The 21,312-nt window shown below is 42.4% G+C and overlaps 1 protein-coding gene across 3 annotated transcripts in view; it reads left to right on the top strand.

Annotated features, from left to right (window-relative positions):
* The window catches only part of LOC124135299, a 35,082-nt gene extending 23,843 nt beyond the window's left edge, over positions 1 to 11,239 (top strand). For all 3 annotated transcript variants that reach the window (XM_048398998.1, XM_046500569.2, XM_046500571.2), the window contains one exon: positions 9,140 to 11,239. In XM_048398998.1, the coding sequence (XP_048254955.1) occupies positions 9,140 to 10,504 (1,365 nt within the window). In that variant the 3' untranslated portion in view covers positions 10,505 to 11,239. The remainder of the gene's footprint in view (positions 1 to 9,139) is intronic.
* Positions 11,240 to 21,312: the final 10,073 nt, after the last annotated feature.

The following is a 21,312-nucleotide window of genomic DNA, read 5'->3' as shown; positions in this document are numbered from 1 at the left end:
TTGTCCATTGCCATACTGTCTCGGGGGTTCTCTCAAGCGTGTGCTCAGCTCATGTGCATTGTGATTGTGAGTTCCGCGGAAGGCTGACACACTTTGGCTTTTGTGTGTAGGTGCACCAGGTGCTGTTCATGCATGATGTGAAATTTCATTGTGATTAAGTGTTGCGTTCAGATGCAACGCCACCGCATTGTACATGTACACCTCAATAATGGCAACATGCAAATCGTTAGTTCCCTTATTTATTGTCGTAAGTATATATGACAAACCAATTCTAGTGTTATTTTACCAGTCTCAATATTCTGTCGTGTCTATCAGATGTGAGGTGAAATGGGGTTTAACGTCGCGTCCAAGATTATTGCTCTTATATAGCGACGTAGTGTCTATCAGGAACATAAGGACTTGAATCGTTAATGAAATAGCAAATTGTTTGGCCCATTGCCAGATTTTTTCAAGGAAATGATTGCGATCCTTTCGCCATTTGAGGTGTCTATTTCTGGGCATCGAGAGGCCACGTAATGGAAAGTCCGTGAACCCATTCGTCACTTTCTGACATTTGAACCTAGTCACTGACTCCTGACACATATACTGATTGTAACACAAAGCTCGTTGCCAGATCAGATTCACTTGCAGTGACCCACAAATTGTCAAATGTGGTTGTATATGTTTTAGGACATACATATGCTTACACTGACATAGCAATGCCACATTATATGTACTTTCCTGTTGGTCATGTAGCTTTGAGGACTTTGCTTCTTGGTGTATTGCGTGTTTGCATGTTTGCCTGTGACAAAACGTCAGTTGTATAATTGTTACTTGTTAGTATACTGCGTAGTTGCGTCTGAGGAGACGTATATTCTATAATTGCTGGTGTATTGCGTATCAGATAGCGTATTTGCGTATTTGTAAGGATATCGTGGAAGAAAGATTATTTCAGCATTAGTTATTTTGTTTCCGTTTTAAGCCCCGGTCCGTGATATAGAAATACATAGGGGCATTTAACGCCCGAACGATGCTACAGAATCAACAACCTCATACAGACACGCATGTCAACCTGTCCCTCTATCATGTAGATCTTGCATGTGCCCTTCTTTCAATCATATCACTACGAACAACATGTATTTCTATTTGATCTGATGACATTATTTAGCAAATTTACGTAGCATATTTTGCACTGTCTGTACTGTACCAATCATGCCAATAGGCTTTGGGACCCCTGAAGATGCAGATTAGAATCGGTCTTCAGCAACCCATGCTTGCCGTAAAAGGCGACTATGCTTGTCGTAAGAGGCGACGAATGGGATCGGGTGGCCAGGCTCGCTGACTTGGTTGATGCATGTCATCGTATCCCAATTGCGTTGATCGATGCTCATGATATCAATCACTGGATTGTCTGATCCAGACTCAATTATTTACAGACCGCCTTCATAAAGCTGGAATATTGCTGAGTGCAGCGTTAAACAACAAACAAATAAACAAACAAAATCATATCACTTCGAGTATGTATGTATTTCTATTTGATCTGATGACATTATTTAGCAAATTAACATGGCACACATTGCACTGTCTGAAGTGTACAAATAGGCGTTGCTCCAACATCACTGTTCAAACTTAGAACACTTGACCGACCTACAACCCTGAATGTATTCTATATGATGACGTCACGCCACAGCTAATTCTGGACCATGAATTTTACTGGCCATTATGATAGAGCAATTTTATCAAGTAACTTTAACACAACTTTTACACAACTAGAGATATATTATGTATCAACCATGACCGTCGTATAAGTAATAAAATAGGCCCAGCCTCGTTGATTCTACTTCCTTGAATTATCATATTCTCATGGTCAGAGCTATGACTTGGTAATGCGCGGTGGGGTGTGGGGCTTTCCTGTATTAGATCGTCAATGGCAACCTGCCATTTTGCAGTATTACTGAAAGATTGCTGACCAAGAGCCATTCAAACACGAAAACGGCCAACACCTGAAGAAGTGTCTGTTCCAAGCACGAATACAGTGTACTCTGCGCCTATTCTTTCCCGGAGGGCCCACTGCTCAATGTGAATGTTCTACAGGATATATACGTTGGTTAAATACCTGTAGTTAACATCATCACAAGCAAGTCCAGCCATATATTCATCTCTGCATGGCCGCTTATGCACATTAAACCAGCAGTTAAATCCGCTTCCTGAAATACGAAGCGCACACGTATTACACAATATGAAGCTTACGATTTAAATGTTATACAAGGGTTGGTTGCTATATGAATAATTTCCTGTATTAGGTCGACCTTGTGTAACAGCAGTAGGTCATGACACATATGCTCCTTCAAGACGAATTGAGGTGGGTATGGATTGACGATGGGACACAGGGCCACCTTCCCAGTTAACACTGCAGAGTTGCTTCCTTTCATCTTGCCAGGATCCGCTATCCCCGATTATAATCCTTGGTCCGTCAACACCACATCTGCACATTGGTGTCACCAAGTCGGTAATAGAGAACGTCCTTAGTTCTATTTATCCCACTCTCTCACTAACTCACTCCTGCTTTACTTGACAGTCACCCGTGGGAATTTCAGATCGACTGATCAAAACACCATTATTTTAGAATCGCTGTAATATTGTTGCATTTTTGTTGAGTTAAAGAACAAACCAGATCATCCAGTGATAGAGATCATGAACATCGATCCACGCAATTGGGATACGATGACATGCGTCAACCACGTCAGTGAGCCTGGCCGCCCGATGCCGTTAGTCGCCTCTTACAACAAACGTGTTGCTGAAGACCCATTCTAACCCGGGGGTTCAACGCTGAGATCTCTTGTGCAAATTTCTCCTACTTCGTTAAGCACTTTAAAGCCAAAATATACGTTTTGACCTCTTACGATGGATGTTCTACGCCAAGACCTACTGCGTTATCGCATCGTACCCTAAGCCCCCTGACCCCCCACTAACATTTAGGACATCAGGCCCTTTGCTTTGTCACAATGAAAGTTTGATATATCATGTTCTACCCCTGAGACATAAATTAGAGTTATTTCCACGTGTTTGAAATAGTTGACTCCTGACATATGTATTTTCCGTGTGGTGACATGCCGCTCCAGCCCTCGTGTTCTTCCCTATTCTTTCTTTGTTACATGATTTCCTTTAACGCGAAGCTACCTTGAAAGTGCACTTGTGTGTCCTTGAAGTTTTGAACTTATATTTGCTTTCGTACAATCTGAATATTAATGTGAAAGAAGTTGTACGTTACTCACTCACTCTTGTTTATTACGCATGCGTTGTGACCATAGCAACATCCAGCAAAATGGCGGACTACGAAGTTGACAAACATGTGCGGGCTCCGATGGATGTGTCTATTTTATTCAGATTCATAACAGTTTGCAGACAGATGAACATATACAATATACTGTTGTACGTGTCACAAAACATGAATCGTTCCAATAAACTGCAATACGAAATTCAGGCCAATACCCATCCCTGCTCTTCTGCATGAAGTGAGTCGAGCGTTGTTGGTTGGTGGGTTGGTTGGTTGATTGACCGCGTATTCAGCAAAATTCAAGCTCTCTCACGACAGCCTGTAATTAATAATCAAGCCTAGACCAGAATAAAATAGTTGTTGATATTATTATTATTTACGTCACGCGTCGCCAGGGTACGATGGCGTGCAATCGATCCTGACCACCCGACCTGACAGTTACGACATGTTTAGTCACTGGATACCTAGTCCCACCCGGATTCCCAAAGGGGTGAATTTAGTAATCTGGTGTTTGCAGTGTGTTGGTGCCATGTTTGGAATGAAGTCAGCCCTTAGCAAATACAGCAGTGTTCAGATCAATCCACACATAAATATAATACGACGTCTGTTAATTATCGGGTGATTGCTTTTAGTAGGTCAGTGTGGCATTTAAGGGGAATTCCCTGAACATACACAACCAGTCAAACGAGATTGTACACCAGGAAGTGTTTTGCTCGATATATGAGGTGATACAACAATGCAGCCACTATACAAAAACTACATCAATATTGAAAGGCTTTTTAATTTTATTACTTGATTTATGGATACGGCAGGCCTCAAAGTTTCGTAGCTAATGCGACCTAAATTTCAATTTTTCCACTGTCTAAAATTCAGAGGTAGCCAAATGACTACCTTGAAAAATATCTTGTGGCGACTAAATTCGGTTGCTACGCATATCATGCATATGTTGACACAAAAATAAATAACAGCTGATCTTGGAAGAAACATCTCTTAATAATTGTACTCGCAAATAATGCCCCCTAAAGTCGACATTGAACCGAAATACATAAGTATTAATTTAATTGGTATATTATTTTAGTCAACAATGCTCAATGGATAAGCAGGGATATACCTATATAATCTTGTAACGTAAATTCACGTCACAAATAACAAAAATCAAGTACAGTTTCCACTAGAATACAAGACTATTGCTATGACTTGTACATATTATAATAGTTATTTGATCAAAGATAATTTCAAATGTTTTTGGCTACCTACAATATTGGCTTGACTTCTTGATTTTAACACTGGCTACCAGGAAAAAAATACTTGTAGCCATGTGTCTACTTCGTAAAAATCTAAACGTTGAGGCCTGATACGCTGAAACAAGAAATGGAGAAAGATTATTCCAGTTTATTGTTGGTTTTCTTTACTGCTGAGCCTGATATTCATAATTGCATATTGTTTCCGCGTCTGATACATGAAACATGCTCAATTATTGTTTGTTTGTTGTTTGACGCCGCACTCGGCAATATTCCGGAGGTCTGTAAATATTTGAATCAGACAATCCCGTGATTGACACAATGAGCATCGATCTACGCAATTTGGATATGATGACGTGTATCAACTAAGTCGACGAGCCTTACCGCCTGATCCTGTTAGTCGCCTCTAAAGACAAACATGGGTTTGTGAAGAACATATCTAACCCGGATCTTCACGGGTCTGCACAATTATAATGACCCGTAAATTTCGCTCAAAGCATGAAATGTAGTTATGATGAATATATCATTCATAGCTTCACTGGTACTACAAGCTGTTTGTGACTTTGTTTCCACGTAAATACTCAATGTCTAAACTACCCTACTAGAATGAGAGAAAAGGAACTTATAGGTGTGGTGTGGTGTGGTGTGGTGAAATTGGGTTTAACGTCGCGTCCAAGATGATTGCACTTATATAGCGACGTGCATGCACGTGTGTGTGTTTGTGTGGCTGCTTGTACTAGTCCGGACTGATGCCGATTTATAGTGCTACCTCACTGAGATACCATGCCGCAGTTTAACATGAATACCCCACTCGGACACAGTATACTGACTCCGGGCCGACCAGTCCTTGTTTTAGCCCCTTAATGTCGAGCGCCAGACAGGGTAACAACAAGTACCATCCTTTCACGTCTTTTTGTATGACGCGGTCGGGGATCAAACCCCGGACCTTCCGTTCTCCGGGCGGACGCTCTACCACTAGACCACGGAGGCGGTCAGGAACTTATAGGGACACGGGTGGTCCAGTTGTCTGAGGCGCCGCGATCTCTGTGCTGTTCGATTCCAGGTCGTGGGTTTCAGCGTCAGACGTCATCGGATACCTGCATCACATGGAGCTCCTCCCCCCCCCCCCCCCCCCCCCCCCTCCCCCCTCCCCCCTCCCCTCCCCCCTCCCAGCTAGCTGACACGCCTTGCTATAACTGAAATACTGTTCAAAGCAACGTTATACTCAACTCGCTTTAGAAAGCTTCGGTGTGTTAAGTAGATGTGAAAATTCTGTTGATCAAAGAAAGTTGAAGTGGTATCAAGTTTACCGACTAGTGGGTACTAGTGTCGTAGGAGACTGCCCTTATTGGGAGTAGTTGTGTATTGATAGACTATTTAGTACATGGTAACTTTTTTGTTGGATATGGACGATGTCAAGGCGAATATTGTGTCGTGTTTTGTTTGATTAGAGCCAAAGCCAGCAGTATTACTGCTGTATCGCGTCATCCTGTAAATACTCGATTATTGACCAGACAAACCACCGATTGATATGAGCAACGTCCAACACATGCGGTGTACGATGACATTGAATCAACCAAGTCACCGCGTCTGAGCACCCGATCCATTTTGTCACTTCGTACGATAAACGTATGTTACATGGCATCAACTCCCCAACTGGAGTGGAGTCTTGTATCTGATCTTGATCTCAGCTTATCACTTTTAAGAACTTGTTAAATTCTATAGGCTGTATTTGAATGGAGTATACATATTCCCCAAACATCGGCAGCCTTGTGACCATTTCGTTGGCTTGTTATCCTAGGTTCGAATCCCTAAATGGGTATCGTGTTTAAAACTGATTGTAAAGCTAAATAGTCACTCAGCTTTAATATATTGGTTGAAAAGCTAAACTTAAATCGGTCCTTGTTAAATACATCGCCGGAGAATTTCTTTATTCCAATGCGGAGGCAACAAATATGAGTGTGCACATACACATCTAGGAAGTTGCTAAAACATGCGGTTTGGAGCTGTGATCTGAATATTCATCTTGACCAAATTATCGCTGAAGAACCTGTTTCACTAGTCTGTATTGTGGTTCTGTGTAGACGGATAGGTCTTTGTTAGTTTGAGGAAATATTGAGTGGGAAGTTTAAATGCATTACCGCAACAATTCCCCATGCGGAAATGATATACAGTTGCTAATGACTGGACTTACCGTAACCTGATTTGAAACGTTTCCTCGTGTTAAGAAGCTTTGTCCCACTTTGTATGTACGCATGTATGTCGAAAGAAGTTGAACAGTTTGTATTGATGATGATGATGATGATGATGATGATGATTGAAACGTTTCCTCGTTTTAAGAAAGTTTGTCTGACTTTGTATATACCCATTTATGTCGAAAGAAGTTGAACAGTTTATATTGATGATGATGGTGATGATGATTATGATTTGTTAAATGATTAAAGGGTTTCTGGAAATATGAATAAGTCAGCATTAAGTACGTGCCCAAACGATTATTTTCCGGCTTCGTCCACTCACACAATGCAGTGTCCTAAATGTGGGGCACTGAATTTACAGACCTCACACGATTGATCACACACAAAATAAAGAAATGCATTACCTGACATTCCACGGCTTTTATGACTATCGTTTGCATATTGAACATCCGTGTAGTAAATAAAGGCACTCGGTTTAATGTGAGCTTAGCTCTACAATGTACTTCCTGATTCACGTCTATTGCTGCATTCACCATAGATTTCTATTTTTGGATTGTGTGTTGTGTGATTGTGTGTCGATTTGTAGATGACATCAATGTCCCCGTTTGGATTCCGGGTCAGTGACGGTTCCCAGTACCTCAAGACTATTAGGGGGCACGGGTGGCCCAGTCGTCTAAGGCGCCGCAATTCGCTGTGCAGAGTTGCGTCCCTTGGTCGCGCCAGAAACCTATGATTGTGGGTTCGAGTCCCGGTTCGCCCCGATTATGTTTCTAGGATTGTCAGCACCATACCCGTGCTCGTGGGTTTCACCGAAGTGGTAAACGTTTTAGATCTGCATCACTTCGGGCTTTCCTCCCACATTTAGCTGACACGCCGTGATATAACTGGAGTACTGTTAAAAGCGGCGTTATACTGTTAAAAGCGGCGTTAAACCCAACTCACTCACTCACTCAAGACTATTATTAAAAGAGAGCTGGCTGACTAATATAGGGGTCGTCTGGTCATGCTTAAACAATGGGCTCATTTCTTCGTACCCAATGATTTGGATAGTAGGGGGCGGTCGGGTAGCCTAGTGGTTAAAGCGTTCGCTCGTCACGCCGAAGACCCGGGTTCGCTTCCTGACATGGGTACAATGTGTGAAGCCCATTTCTGGTGTCCCCCGCTGTGATATTGCTGGAATAATGCTAAAAGCGGCGTAGAACCAAACTCACTCACTTGGATAGTAGCTGGTGTGTTCAGTCCCATATTAACATGATCCTGGAATATTGATTAGAATGGCGTAAAACAGCACTCATTCCCATTCCGATGTTTGTGGAGTTTACAAAGTTGTAACATCTTAGACCATCACTTCGGACTTTTACCCGCCATCAAGCTGACACACTGTGATATGACTGAAATTCTGTTCAAAACGGCGTTTCAACAAAATCATTAGGCCACTCACACAAGTTGCAATGACTTGGTGAAATATAGCAACATATAATATAGGACTCCAGAGCTCTAGATAAGCTTTTGATTATTTGGGTATTTTACCCATGAGTTTTGATTGGGTATCCACAATTTTTAGAGGGTCTTCCAAAATAATTTACCCACCTGTTTCATCACATTTTGGTATTTTAACTTAAAACCTATTTCCTAACAATCCCCTTAAATCATTAAAGACTTAAACTATGTGAATAGTATTATACCCGTCTGTGTCTGCTTGCGGCTCCCTCTCCGGGAAACCATTTTTGTTTGCAACACCTAGCATTGTAAGAACGGCGCTTTTGTAAATCACCAATCAGCGACTGTTTAAGATACAGCATGTACATTGACTAGGTATGATGTGCTTTTCAACTGGCATCTATTAGTATGGTTGTCACACAATCCTTTCCGAATGGGGGGGCACGGGTGGCCCAGTCGTCTAAGGCGCCGCGATTCGCTGTGCAGAGTTGCGTCCCTTGGGCACGCCAGAAACCTATGATTGTGGGTTCGAATCCCGGTTCGCCCCGATTATGTTTCTAGGTTTGTCAGCACCATACCCGTGCTCGTGGGTTTCACCGAAGTGGTAAACGTCTGAGACCTGCATCACTTCGGGCTTTCGTCCCACATTAAGCTGACACGCCGCGATATAACTGTAATACTGTTAAAAGCGGCGTTAAACCAAACTCACTCCCTCACTCCTTTCCGAATGTAACTGTCGGTAAGTGAATTTCACGATCGGCTGATACACAATCATTTTAATTAACTGTTGTTATATACGCAATCGTTTTGTCTAAAAGTAATATGCGCATCAATTTTATTTCAAAAGCGTATTTATAGTGTTTACTGCATATTTGATACCCTGGGATTTGATTTGTCTGCGTATTTCTGTTTAATTAATGCGTATTTTACGCAAATACGCAGCTTATCTCGAGCTCTGCCGGACTCCACCTCTCACTAAATTCTACTAATACTGTTTCTTGTTTCAGACCTACTGTGGGTTCTTCCAGTCGAAAATTAGGTCCCATCTTGAAGACCCTGAATCAATTATTTGCCTCGTTGGATTCCAACCAGACACAGCCAACACACTCGTGTTGAAAGGGGAACCTGACCTACAGCTTATAATAGCAGTAGCATTTGAATGTGTAGTGGCTACAGTGGAATGTGAAATGCTTTCCGAGTTTCATAGGAAGATGAAGGAAGGAGGAGCGAACGTTTCAGATGTCGTAAGGTGGCGGGACACAGGAGTACTTCCGGCAGTCAAGAACACTGAAGACGAAGACAGGAACGGTTTTAAAACTAGAGAAGGTGAAAGTAGAATAGACTCTGCGTATGCATCAGCCGCCCCCAGTAGTGTCAGGAACAAGGTAGTCTTGGCTGGGGCAACCGGGGGAGTTCCTAGGAACCTGCCTTTCATTGATGAGGATGATCATTTTGTGGACGATACTGGATATGTGGAAGGAACAATAGATGAGCACTACATGGCCAGCCTGCAGAGGTTGAGTCAGAACCCTCAACGCCAAGCTGCCCCTCAGAGCGGGTCCGACGACTGGGCGTTTGTGCGCGAAGGCCTGGAGACCAAATATGGAACAAAATATTTCGATGGAGCAAGAGGAGATGTGATCCGGAATTCAAGGGAACATATTAGGCTTCCACCCCGAGATGAACAATCCGACGAAGGTATTGACATTGAAGAAGAACCTCCCGCTGTCAATATTGAACATCCTCCAGTACGAATTTCTCCCAGGTCCCAGGTCACAAGTGTCTCTCAGGACAGGACTATGGCGAGAGAGTCTTCAGGTTATAGGACAGGGTCTTCACAGGTGTTCTACCCCCCAAGTAATCTTCTGTCAGGACCCGCCCATCACCCCCAACCCCTGTCCCCAGGAGCGACATCTGTAGGCACTTCAGCATACGTCTCCCAAACATCCTACAACAGTGCTGCTAGATCGCAGGTTCCAATCGTAGCGAGGGGGGTTACCCCCAACAAAATCTATCCAAATATTGATACAATGGCGCGGAAGCCCAACATAATCCAGAGAGATGGTGGCTACAGACCACAGACCTACACCACTAGTGGGGACGTAGGGGCTTCAATGGCTCGGCGAATGAATGATCTGGGTGTCCCTGATACAGGGAGGTGGAACTGTCACTTCTGTTCGGGGATGAACGATAACCAGATTGCGATCTGTCGAGTCTGCGGTAAAAGTAGAGGGCCAGAAATTGACGGCCCTAAGTGCGGCGACAGCATCACAGAATGTAAGAAATGCACTTACGAAAACCCACCAGGAACACAGATTTGTGACATGTGTGGTACACCTTTAGAAAAGAGTAATGTGCATACTTACGTATAGAATCTATAACAATATTCAAGTACATAATGGCTTTGTGCTACGCGAATTGTTTCAGACTGTGATCATAAACACTGCATATTCAGAAGCAAGAACGCAGAATGATTTATCGCTGAAGTCAAGGTTCAAGATTAACATGTGTAAGTTTGCAGTGTATCCAACCAAATTGTTCAAACCACCACCTAATGGTCTGAAAACGCAGATGTCACCTTTGTGCAAAGTACAATTTTGAAGAACACATAGTTGACTATTTCGTTGTTATAGAGTCAGAGTTTCTCCAGAAACCTCGTCCATGGCTAACTGGGATTCAGGACTCCAGCAATTTTCAGAACTTGTAAGTTCCATTCTGAGAAAGACGGTCTCCTTGCTAAGTCCTTCCATTCAGGATATTTACACTAACATCTTTAACTGGACACTGTTCAACGCTGTACCATGCATCAACCGACGGATGCCAATAAACCAATAAGCCGACTTAATAGAAATATTTTCAACACAACACACATGTATATTATTAAAATGAAGGACTTCACCACGCTCTTAACGTCGGAATGGCTATTGGTAAGACCGAGTCTTGATAAGATGTCTGGAACGTCTCTACTATTAGGGTGATTTCAATAGCACTGTGCACAATGTTCATGTATTCTTAATAATCTCTTTGTTTGGGGTACACCACAAGACAAATAAAATTGGACCTGGGCTACAGGTACTTATTGGCTCGAGATCGCAGAGCTTTGCATAGCTGAAAGCCTTCCTTTCGTGAACAGATCTCTTGATATGGCCGCCCTTGGGGTATTTGTGATCCTGTGTGTGGCGTGTTAAATCCTCGCACATTACAAAAACAAATAACGTCTTGATAATTGTTTGGATGACCAAGGGAATGTGACAATATTACTGGTCGCGAAGTACCCACTTTGCATTGGTTTTGTACATTTCTTATGAGTTGAACTCTATCAGGTAGGGCATCTATACATGGAGGTAACAACTGTCTTCGGTCCATCAATATGTGGATACAATCATCATTAGCTGAGACTCTAGCGAATAACTTAATTCGAAAAGAGAGGACCTTTTGTGTCAAGATATGGAGATATCAGGGACAAGAATATGACAAGCATGACACGAAAGGATGACAATGAACAACATTGGAATTAAGTGATAAATCCACGCCATGTCTATCGAACTCCCATATTTTCCGTGTTAACGAGAAGTAATTCCGTGCGTAGTCCACGTCACTGCTATTGGACTCTCATATCATTACAGGGGGCATGGGTGGCCCAGTCGTCTGAGGCGCCGCGATTCGCTGTGCAGAGTTGCGTCCCTTGGGCACGCCAGAAACCTATGATTGTGGGTTCGAATCCCGGTTCGCCCCGGTTATGTTTCTAGATTTGTCAGCACCATACCCGTGCTCGTGGGCTTCACCGAAGTGGTAAACGTCTGAGACCTGCATCACTTCGACCTATTCTCCCACATTAAGCTGACACGCCGTGATGTAACTCGAATACTGTTAAAAGCGGCGTTAAACCCAACTCACTCACTCACTCATATCTTTACATATACTTACTATTGAGAGAATTCCTGTGAACTCCTGATTTAAGATTGCAGACAATTTATGGATAAAACTTCTTCAGAAAGTTGTCAACTTTTAGGGAATACCTAGCAAACAATTCGGGGCGTAACATTGCTTGCGAATTCCCGATGCTCTGGCTTCAATGAACAATTTTGCACATAAATTATTCAGTGAAACGTGTCTTCGAAGTCACGCTCTAAGTGTTGCCAGTTTTACCTAATCGTAAAAAACGCGTGCATCATAGACTGGTGGCTGGAAGACCTGTAGACCGTGCAATCCTGACTGTTTGGCAATTGAGCAAACTGAAGAAATGACTAAAACGCAGATAGTGACCGCTTCAGCCAGTTTGTATTTAATCTTACCTATGGACAGGGATAAACAAATTGTCAGAAAATGCTTGAAAATAATAGTTAGGCTTCAGACTGTTGAAAAAGGAAGAGTCTGCGCCCAAAGAGACACCATTGCAAGTTGTTTTTATTTTTTGATTTAGGCTCATAGGCTGAAAAATATCAAGTCTCAATACAAGATCCCATTCCCCACCAGAATATCAAAGGTCGGTCCCTTTGATCCAACTCGCTCACTCTCATGTTAAGACCGATTCTCTCTCATTAACTTAGGACATATGCATGTGAAGCTGTAAAGCCCATTTGCGGTGTCCCCCGGCTTGATATTACTGGAATATTGCTAAAAGCGGCGTTCACATTCTCATTCACTTTTTCATCGATGCTGATGATGTCAGTCGCTGGATTGTCTGATCCAGACTCGATTATTAACAGGCCGCCGTCATATAGCTGGAATATTGCTGGGTGCGGCGTTAAGCAACAATAAAAGAAACAAACAGTTTTTGCAGTAGGACATGGATCTACGACATGATACTCTGACAACGAGGAAGAGGTCACCACGATGGTGGCGAGATGCTATGTGAACCAACACAAGGATGTTTCTGAGTGGAAAATCCGATTGAATTACATCATCTCTATAAAACCAGTAGACCGCCACCGTTGTCTTGTGGTAGTGCGTCCACCCGGAGAGTTAAAAGTTAAATCAAGCTTGGTAGGACTGAAAATTGGCCCGACCCCTGTAACAGGGTAATGCTTGCGTATGCCATCAATATTCTCTTGCACATGTAAACATACTGGACGAGTTCTAGTGCGCCATATTGGAAAATGATCTCTGCATCTGCGCATGCCCAACATTTCCTATGGCAAACGTTTATTCCTGAACCGGTTTACTTCCAAAACGGCACCGCCAATCTGCCTCTCTTATTAAAACATGATATATATTTTCGAATCAAGCTAAATTATACAAATTAATGCGCAAATATAACACTGTCACGACAGTACAGCAGAGTTGTATGTGCATCGCGCAGGAATTCATCCGGATAAATGTATGAAAGGTCTCAACTTCGATTTCCGGGGTAAGCCGGACATTGGTTTGGGAAAGCCGGTGTATTCCCGGGAAATACATCCGCGCACGTGACTGCCCTCGGCTCAAGAGCGCTACATCAGTAAACACTTCAGTTCCTCGGGAAAGGAAACCAGCGGAATAAGTATTGACACATATAAGGCTCCACCTATATTGTAGCTGATGCGTTGATGCATGCCATTGTATCCCAATTACGTGGATCGATGCCTATGATTTCAATCACTGGATTCAGACTCGATTATTTACAGACCGCCGTCATATGACCGGTTAAAGCAATCTGAAAGTTACATAATTGACAACGGGACTATATCACCAACACAACAACACATTTATACTTGGGCTGACACGGACATATTAGGCTGGACATCGCACTTCTTAGACCCGTGAAGATCCGGGGTAGAATAGGTCTTGAGCAACCCAAGCTTGCCGTAACAGGCGACTATGCTTGTCGTAAGTGGCGACTAACGGGATCGGGTTGTCAGGCTCGCTGACTTGGTTGATGCATGTCATCGTATCCCAATTGCGTGGATCGATGGTCATGATTTCAATCACTGGATTGCGTGGTCCAGTCTCGATTATTTACAGACCTCCGTCATATAGCTTGAATATTGCTGAGTGCGGCGTTAAACAACAAACAGACAAACAAATCAATAATGAAAGGTTTTTGTTTGTTGTATAACGACTCACTGAGCATTCCAGCTTTATGACAGGGGTCTTTAAATGATCTGGACCAGACAGTCTAGTGATTGACATGATGAGCATGGGTCTACGCAATTTGGAAACAGACAGTTTATTCATTAATTTTGGCATCAAGGCCCATAGTACAATGCAGATTGGATATTAACATTTGTCACGTGATGCACATGATTAGATTTTAAATCAAGTAACACATTCCTCATTTTAAAGACATGTTTTAAGAATACAAAAACAGCATGGATCATATCAGGATTTTCAGAATTTAGCAGATTCATAATTAACTGACGGTCTTTAAAAATACCTTGCAACATGGGGAGAAATTTATACCTTAAATGGGAATACATTTCACATATAAGTAAGACATGGTATTCATCTTCTACTTCTCCGAATGAACAGTTTGTACAAATAGAGTTAACAATATCAGCGTCTTTGGACCTGCGACATACATTTACGTTAAAATTGTGCAATGAAATTCTAAGTTTACAATAAGTTCTGATTAAACTTTCATCATTTAAACAAGTTAAATATCTTTCAGTTAGTAACAATGACTTTACTTTGCTGTACCTGCTAAGATAAAGTGATTAAGATATACCTTGGTGCCACTGTTGATCCATATATCCTTTAGTATTATCTGATATGAATATATCAATAACTGAGGATCTCCCACATCTTGGGCAATCAAATACATATGAAATGCCACTAACAAATAATAGATTTCTCACACCTGAAACCCATTTTTTACCATTATCATCAGGTACCTTTAACATTTGGTAACACGGATATGGGGATCAGGCATCATTCTAAGTAACTTAATCCAATACTTAATTACCCTTAATTGTCTGGCTACAAAAATATTACTACGGCCTGTTTCAGCAAGAATTGCCTTCTTTGAGGAAAACTTACCAACACCTAGAAAACATTTGTGATATAAAGTGTGGGAAACGGTGCCATGCATCAACCAAGTCAGCGAGCCCGACCACCCGATCCCGTTAGTCGCCGCTTACGACAAGCATACCCTTGCCGAACTAGGCTAAAATAATTGGGCTCGATCGTAGCGCCATCAGTGGCTATTACCAGTTATGTCCCCTCTGAGCCTCTCCTATGGACCAATCAAATTCCACCCCTCGTATCACTTGCGTTTGCTTCACACAAAATGGTGGCGCCCAGTCAGGACGATCTGATCAATAATCAAGATCTATATTGTGATAAAACGAGTCTTACATCGCGAAATGCATCAAATCACGTGAGCAACTTGATAAAAAACATGAACAGATTTGGAAAATATCTGCTGACAACGAGTTGGCGGTGCACATGCTTTGCAAATCCTGCAATCGACCGAAATCTGCATGACAGTTCAGGAACCGGATTTCGATTTCGGTGCGCGATTATGATTGGACTATGCATAGACTCGTTGGTCCAGCCGAAATGTAACTCCATAATACCAGCCCAGTTCGGCAAGGGTGGAAACTGGACTTTTATAGTCAGTTAACTCTCTTGCCTCGGGAAGATGGCAGTGACGCAATCAACATGGACACTCTTTTTCAGTCATTGTAAAAAGTAAGAGATTCGATTAGTAGTTATAATAATCTAAATACATTTTGGATAGAATATTGAAATTGACATACTGCATCCCTTTAGCTCGGACTATACTAGCCCTAGCTAACGGTTAGAGCTTAATTTGATGTATTATTTAATAATATTCAACATGAAAATGTTTATATTAAGTTACCTACTGTAATCTGTTTTTCCTGGAGCGGTATTTATGTAAGAATAATTGCTTGTTTACCAATCCAGATCTCGTTCATGAAATACAAATATGTTTATGTCAGGTTATATAAATGATATCGTGTGATAATCAGAGGATTAAAATAAACAAAAATAGGTAATAGAAAACAAATAACACCGGTAATGAAGCCAGATGTACAGTAAGAATAAGTTAAAAAGATGCAACAAGCAGATCGGATACTAATTAAAAAAGACCTGTGAAGATACGGGGTAGAGTAGGTCTTCAGCAACCCATGCTTGTCGTAAAAGTGAGTGAGTGAATATGGTTTTACGCCGCTTTTAGCAATATTCCAGCAATATCACGGCGGGGGACACCAGAAATGGGCTTCACACATTGTACCCATGTCGGGAATCGAACCCGGGTCTTCGGCGTGACGAGCGAACGCTTTAACCACTGGGCTACCCGACCGCCCCTTGTCGTAAAAGGCGATTATGCTTGTCGTAAGAGGCGACTATCTTTTCTTTCTGGCAGGTGAAAATAAAACCTAGGAAGTACGAGTGGCGAGCTTAATTTTCTCTCCGGGGAGCTAGAATACTGTTATTCAGTTGTCAAATATGAAAGTTTTAAAATGGTCAGAAAATCTTCAATGGCAGATTTCTGAAGCTATAAAATTTTTCGTCGTTATTATAGTCCCTTATCATTACTTCTGCAAGTGGCCAATTCTGTTGGATATTGACTACTTGGGTTCTAGCCCGTGAAGATCCGGGGTAGAATAGGTCTTCAGCAACCCATGCTTGTCGTCAAAGGTGACTAACGGGATCGGGTGGTCAGGCTCGCTGACTTGGTAGATGCATGTCATCGATCCCAATTGCGTGGATCGATGCTCATGATGTCAATCACTGGATTGTCTGGTCCAGAGTCGATTATTTTCAGACCTCCGTCATATAGCTGGAATATTGTTGAGTGCAACAAACAAGCAAAATAAACTAAACTGGGCGGGTAAAGAAAGTAAAGGTCGAGTTCCATGATCGATAAAAAAATAACAAGAAGAGGTTTTGTTGTGCATTATAATATAATCTAGGAAGGGGTAACAAATGATTGATCAACCACAGTTTGAATAAAATTGTGCAATCACAGGTAATGTAAGCTCAAGGTAAATGGTGGGGTAAGAAATTTCATTTTCAAAAGTTGTCTGAAATGTCACCAAAATATTGTCAGACACACTACAAGTTCATTGTCGACACAGTTGATTCAATAACGTGTATGACCTCCAGCTGCCTCAATGCATGCTGTGATACGCCGCCTCATCGATGAAGTCAGTCTTCTGATGACGTGAACTGGAATCCGTTGCCACTTGTCTCTCAGGGCCTGCTGCAATTCTTGTCTGTTGTCGGGATGCTGATGGCGTGCTCTCATCTGTCTGTCAAGATGGTCCCACAGATGTTCAATAGGATTCAGTGGCAGGGCAGGGCAAAACGTCAACGTTCTGCTGGTTTAGAAAGTTACGAGTCAGTCTTGCAGTATGGGGCCTGGCATTGTCGTGTTGAAACATTGTCCCGGAAGAACGGAAGCACAACTAGCTGCAACACTTGGTCTCTGTACTGCACAGCGTTCAGGTTTCCCTGTATAATCACCAAATCAGTCTACTGATGTCCACAAATACCGCCCCACACCATGACACCTCCCCCGCCGAATGGATGCATGGACCTCTCGAATACATGCCGGAGCCAAACGTTCCCCTCTGTTTCGATAAACTCGTTCTCTGCCGTCATTTCGAAACAAGTTAAACCGACTTTCATCAGTAAACAGCACTCGACGCCAATTTCTCACTTGCCAGCGTCGAACCTGCCTCGCCTATCGCATTCCCAGGCGTCGATGTTAAGCAGTCAGTACCATTGCTCGGAAAGGACGATACGCTCGGATTCCAGCAGCACGAAGTCGTCGTAGTACTGTACGTTGGCTAATGGGATGTCCCAACGCTCTTGCTGCCGTCGCCGTCGCCGTCGCCGTTACGAATATGTTTCGCAGGTGAATGAGCCGTATCTGACCGTCTTCCAGTGGTGTTGTCACTCGGGGTCGTCCGGTTCTAGGCCTGTCCTGTCCTGTGTCCTCCCTGTCTATTAATTATTTATTATTAATGCTTGTTATATTGGAGGATTATTTTCCTGTGAAAACACGGGAATTCTTCCTCCATAATCTGTTGCTTCAGGTTAAATCTCTTCTTCTATTTATTTGCACCGGAACTGGTACTCCCACGTCGCCTTTTCACCTCGTCCTGGTGATAAAAGAAGTGGTTATAAATAATTTGATTTGGGGGACGGAATTCTTCCCTTATGATTGTAAATTTGTGATCTAATTGATGAATACCTCTTGACGACCGAGCAGGAAACATTTGATACTTATCCTCGCCAGCTTCCGTTTGTTTTGAACCAACACACAAATTGCGTTTGAGACAATAAGTGCGAACATATTTGCTTTGCAACAGGTAGAGAGGGTGTTCGCATGTTATGCACGTGCAGGTCATGACGATGAAGATGGCCACGATCCCGTGGATTCACGTGTTGCTCATAAGACTATTGAGAGGTCAGCATGATAAATTGATACCAGAATTCTTAGCCGAGACGCACGGGTGGCCCAGTCGTCTAAGGCGCCGCGATTCGCTGTGCAGAGTTGCGTCCCTTTGGCACGCCAGAAACCTATGATTGAGGGTTCGAATCCCGGTTCGCCCCAATTATGTTTCTAGGTTTGTCAGCACCATACCCGTACTCGTGGGTTTCACCGAAGTGGTAACGTCTTAGACCTGCATCACTTCAGGCTTTCCTCCCACATTAAGCTGACACGCCACGATATAACTGTAATACTGTTAAAAGCGGCGTTAAACCCAACACACTCACACTCGTAGCTCATTGTCCAGGGCAATTCCTATCATGGTACGTGCTGCTCGAACGTTCCCCATATTGCTATAGTACACACACCATATTCGCCTACTATTTCATTAGAAAGAGGGACACGGGTGCAGAGTTGCTTCCCTTTGGCGTAACAGCAACCTATGATTATTGGTTCGAATCCCAATTCTCCCTGATTATGTTTCTAGGTTTGTCAGCTCCATGCCCGTGCTTGAGGGTTTAACGAAAGCTGTCATCATTTAAGAACTGTATCAGTTCGAGTTTTCGACCAACATCAAGCTGACACACCGTGGTATGACTGAAATACTGTTCAAAACGGCGTTTTATTAATGTTAATTAGGTCTAATAGCACTATGGACCACTATTTACAGGCCGCCATCATACAGCCGATTTTTTTTATGTATCTGGCGCTGAAAAACAAACAAACAAACATGTATTAATGTCTGCTATTATCAAAACTTATTCTGGAAATTTGTAATGACGTCGATGAACACATGCTGTAAGTTATATGTTGATGTTTCAGTCTGTGTGCCTTCGGATGCTCACTGGAACGTCAAACACGATGAACACATGCTGTAAGTTGTAAAGTGATGTTTCAGTCTATGTGCCTTCAGTTGCCCACTGGATCGTCAAACACGATGAACACATGCTGTAAGTTCTATGCCTTGATGTTTCAATCTATGTGCCTTTTGATGCTCACTCGAACGTCAAACACGATGAACACATGCTGTAAGTTATATATTGATGTTTCAGTCTATGTGCCTTCAGATGCCCACTGGGACGTCAAACACGATGAACACATGCTGTAAGTTATATATTGATGTTTCAGTCTATGTGCCTTCAGATGCTCACTGGATCGCCAAACACAATGAACATAAGAAAATAAGAATAAGAATAAAACCTTTTAATTGTTTCCAAGCACATTTCAGGGATAACTTCTAAATGCTAATCATGGATATCAATATTCATAATGATATAAATAACAACAACGATGTCTTTCAAAATTGTCGGGCTTGATGCTCATGATGTCAAACACTGGATTGTCTGGTCCATACTCGATTTTTTACAGACCGCCGTCATATAGCTGGAATATTGCTGAGTGCGCCGTTAAACAACAAACAAAGAAAGAAACCAACAAAATTGTCGGGCAAAAGAAAGTATACACTTATGTTTGATGGTGGCTAAAACGAATTAAACAAGAAATGGCTAATGTTCTTCTGTTCATAGACCGCCTCCGTGGTCTAGTGGTAGCGCGTCCGCCCGGGGAGCAGAAGGTCCGGGACATACGCCCGCGTCATACCAAAAGACGTTAAAAGATGGTACTTGTTGTTACCCTGTCTCGCGCTCGACATTAATGGGCTGACACAAGGATTGACATCTAAAGATTGATTGATTGACTGATCGGGTCGGAGTCAGTATACTGTGTCTGAGTGGGGTATTCATGTTAAACTGCAGCATGGTATTTCAGTGAGCTAGCACTATAAACCGCATCAGTCCGTACTAGTACAAGCAACCACGCACACGCACAGACACACACGTGCATGTACGTCGCTATGTAAGTGCAATAATCTTGGACGCGTTCTTATATTATTTTCATGCAACATGTTCTTATTGTCCCCAGATATAGCCAAGCAAACTTTCGCGCCAATCTCTTCCAAGACACAATTGGACATATCGTTTTCAAATATTGAGAGGATGTTCAAAAGATAAGTTTCTTTATTTTGCAACTTTTCGACGTTGCTTTCTATATTTGCCTCTTGTACTGGTATATAACGAAATAAAGGTGAGCTTCTGTACCTACTGTTCTCTTGCATGTGTTATTGTCAGTCTCATCTTTACATTTCAGTCTTCATCTATATTGTAGGAACAAGATGGCTCAGCCAAATAAGGTGCCCACATTCGTTCTGAGGTGTTGCGTGCCTTGACCGTGGCAGGATCAGATGACCATCAGTTATTAGGATTTGCCTTCATTATTTCCTGCTCTTCACCAAAGCAGACTTTTCAAAACTGCATAAAACCCAACTCACTCACGCACTTACATGGAGCAGACGGGATTACAATTTGACAATAAAAATATATCAATTGACTGATATGTTTAAGAATATAAAATATAAAATATAAAATATAGAATATCAAATTAAAAACTTCACATTTTTAAAAGTAATCCAATATATGATATACAACGGACGAATGTATCAGAGAAGGTAATTTTTAATCATTAATGTCCAAAGAAGGATTTTAATTAACGGCTGTAACCATAATTTGTTCCAAACACCTACTTTATTCGGTAATAACATCAACAGTTTAAATAATAAGTCCCAACCACGACAATCTGATGGCACACAAGTTCAGTAGCGTGTATGGCCACCATGTGCGTTGGACCTTGTGATGCTTGTGAACACATGATTGGGAAGACGACGCCATTGTTGCTGCAAAATGGTGCCGAGATCTTGCAAATTCTGTGGTTGGTTCTGGAGAGTGCGCAGACTTCTGC

The sequence above is a fragment of the Haliotis rufescens genome, unplaced genomic scaffold (genome assembly GCF_023055435.1).
Source record: "Haliotis rufescens isolate VD_foot unplaced genomic scaffold, xgHalRufe1.0.p SCAF_19, whole genome shotgun sequence".
Classification (NCBI taxonomy): domain Eukaryota; kingdom Metazoa; phylum Mollusca; class Gastropoda; order Lepetellida; family Haliotidae; genus Haliotis; species Haliotis rufescens.
This window is presented reverse-complemented; position numbering and strand designations above follow the sequence as displayed.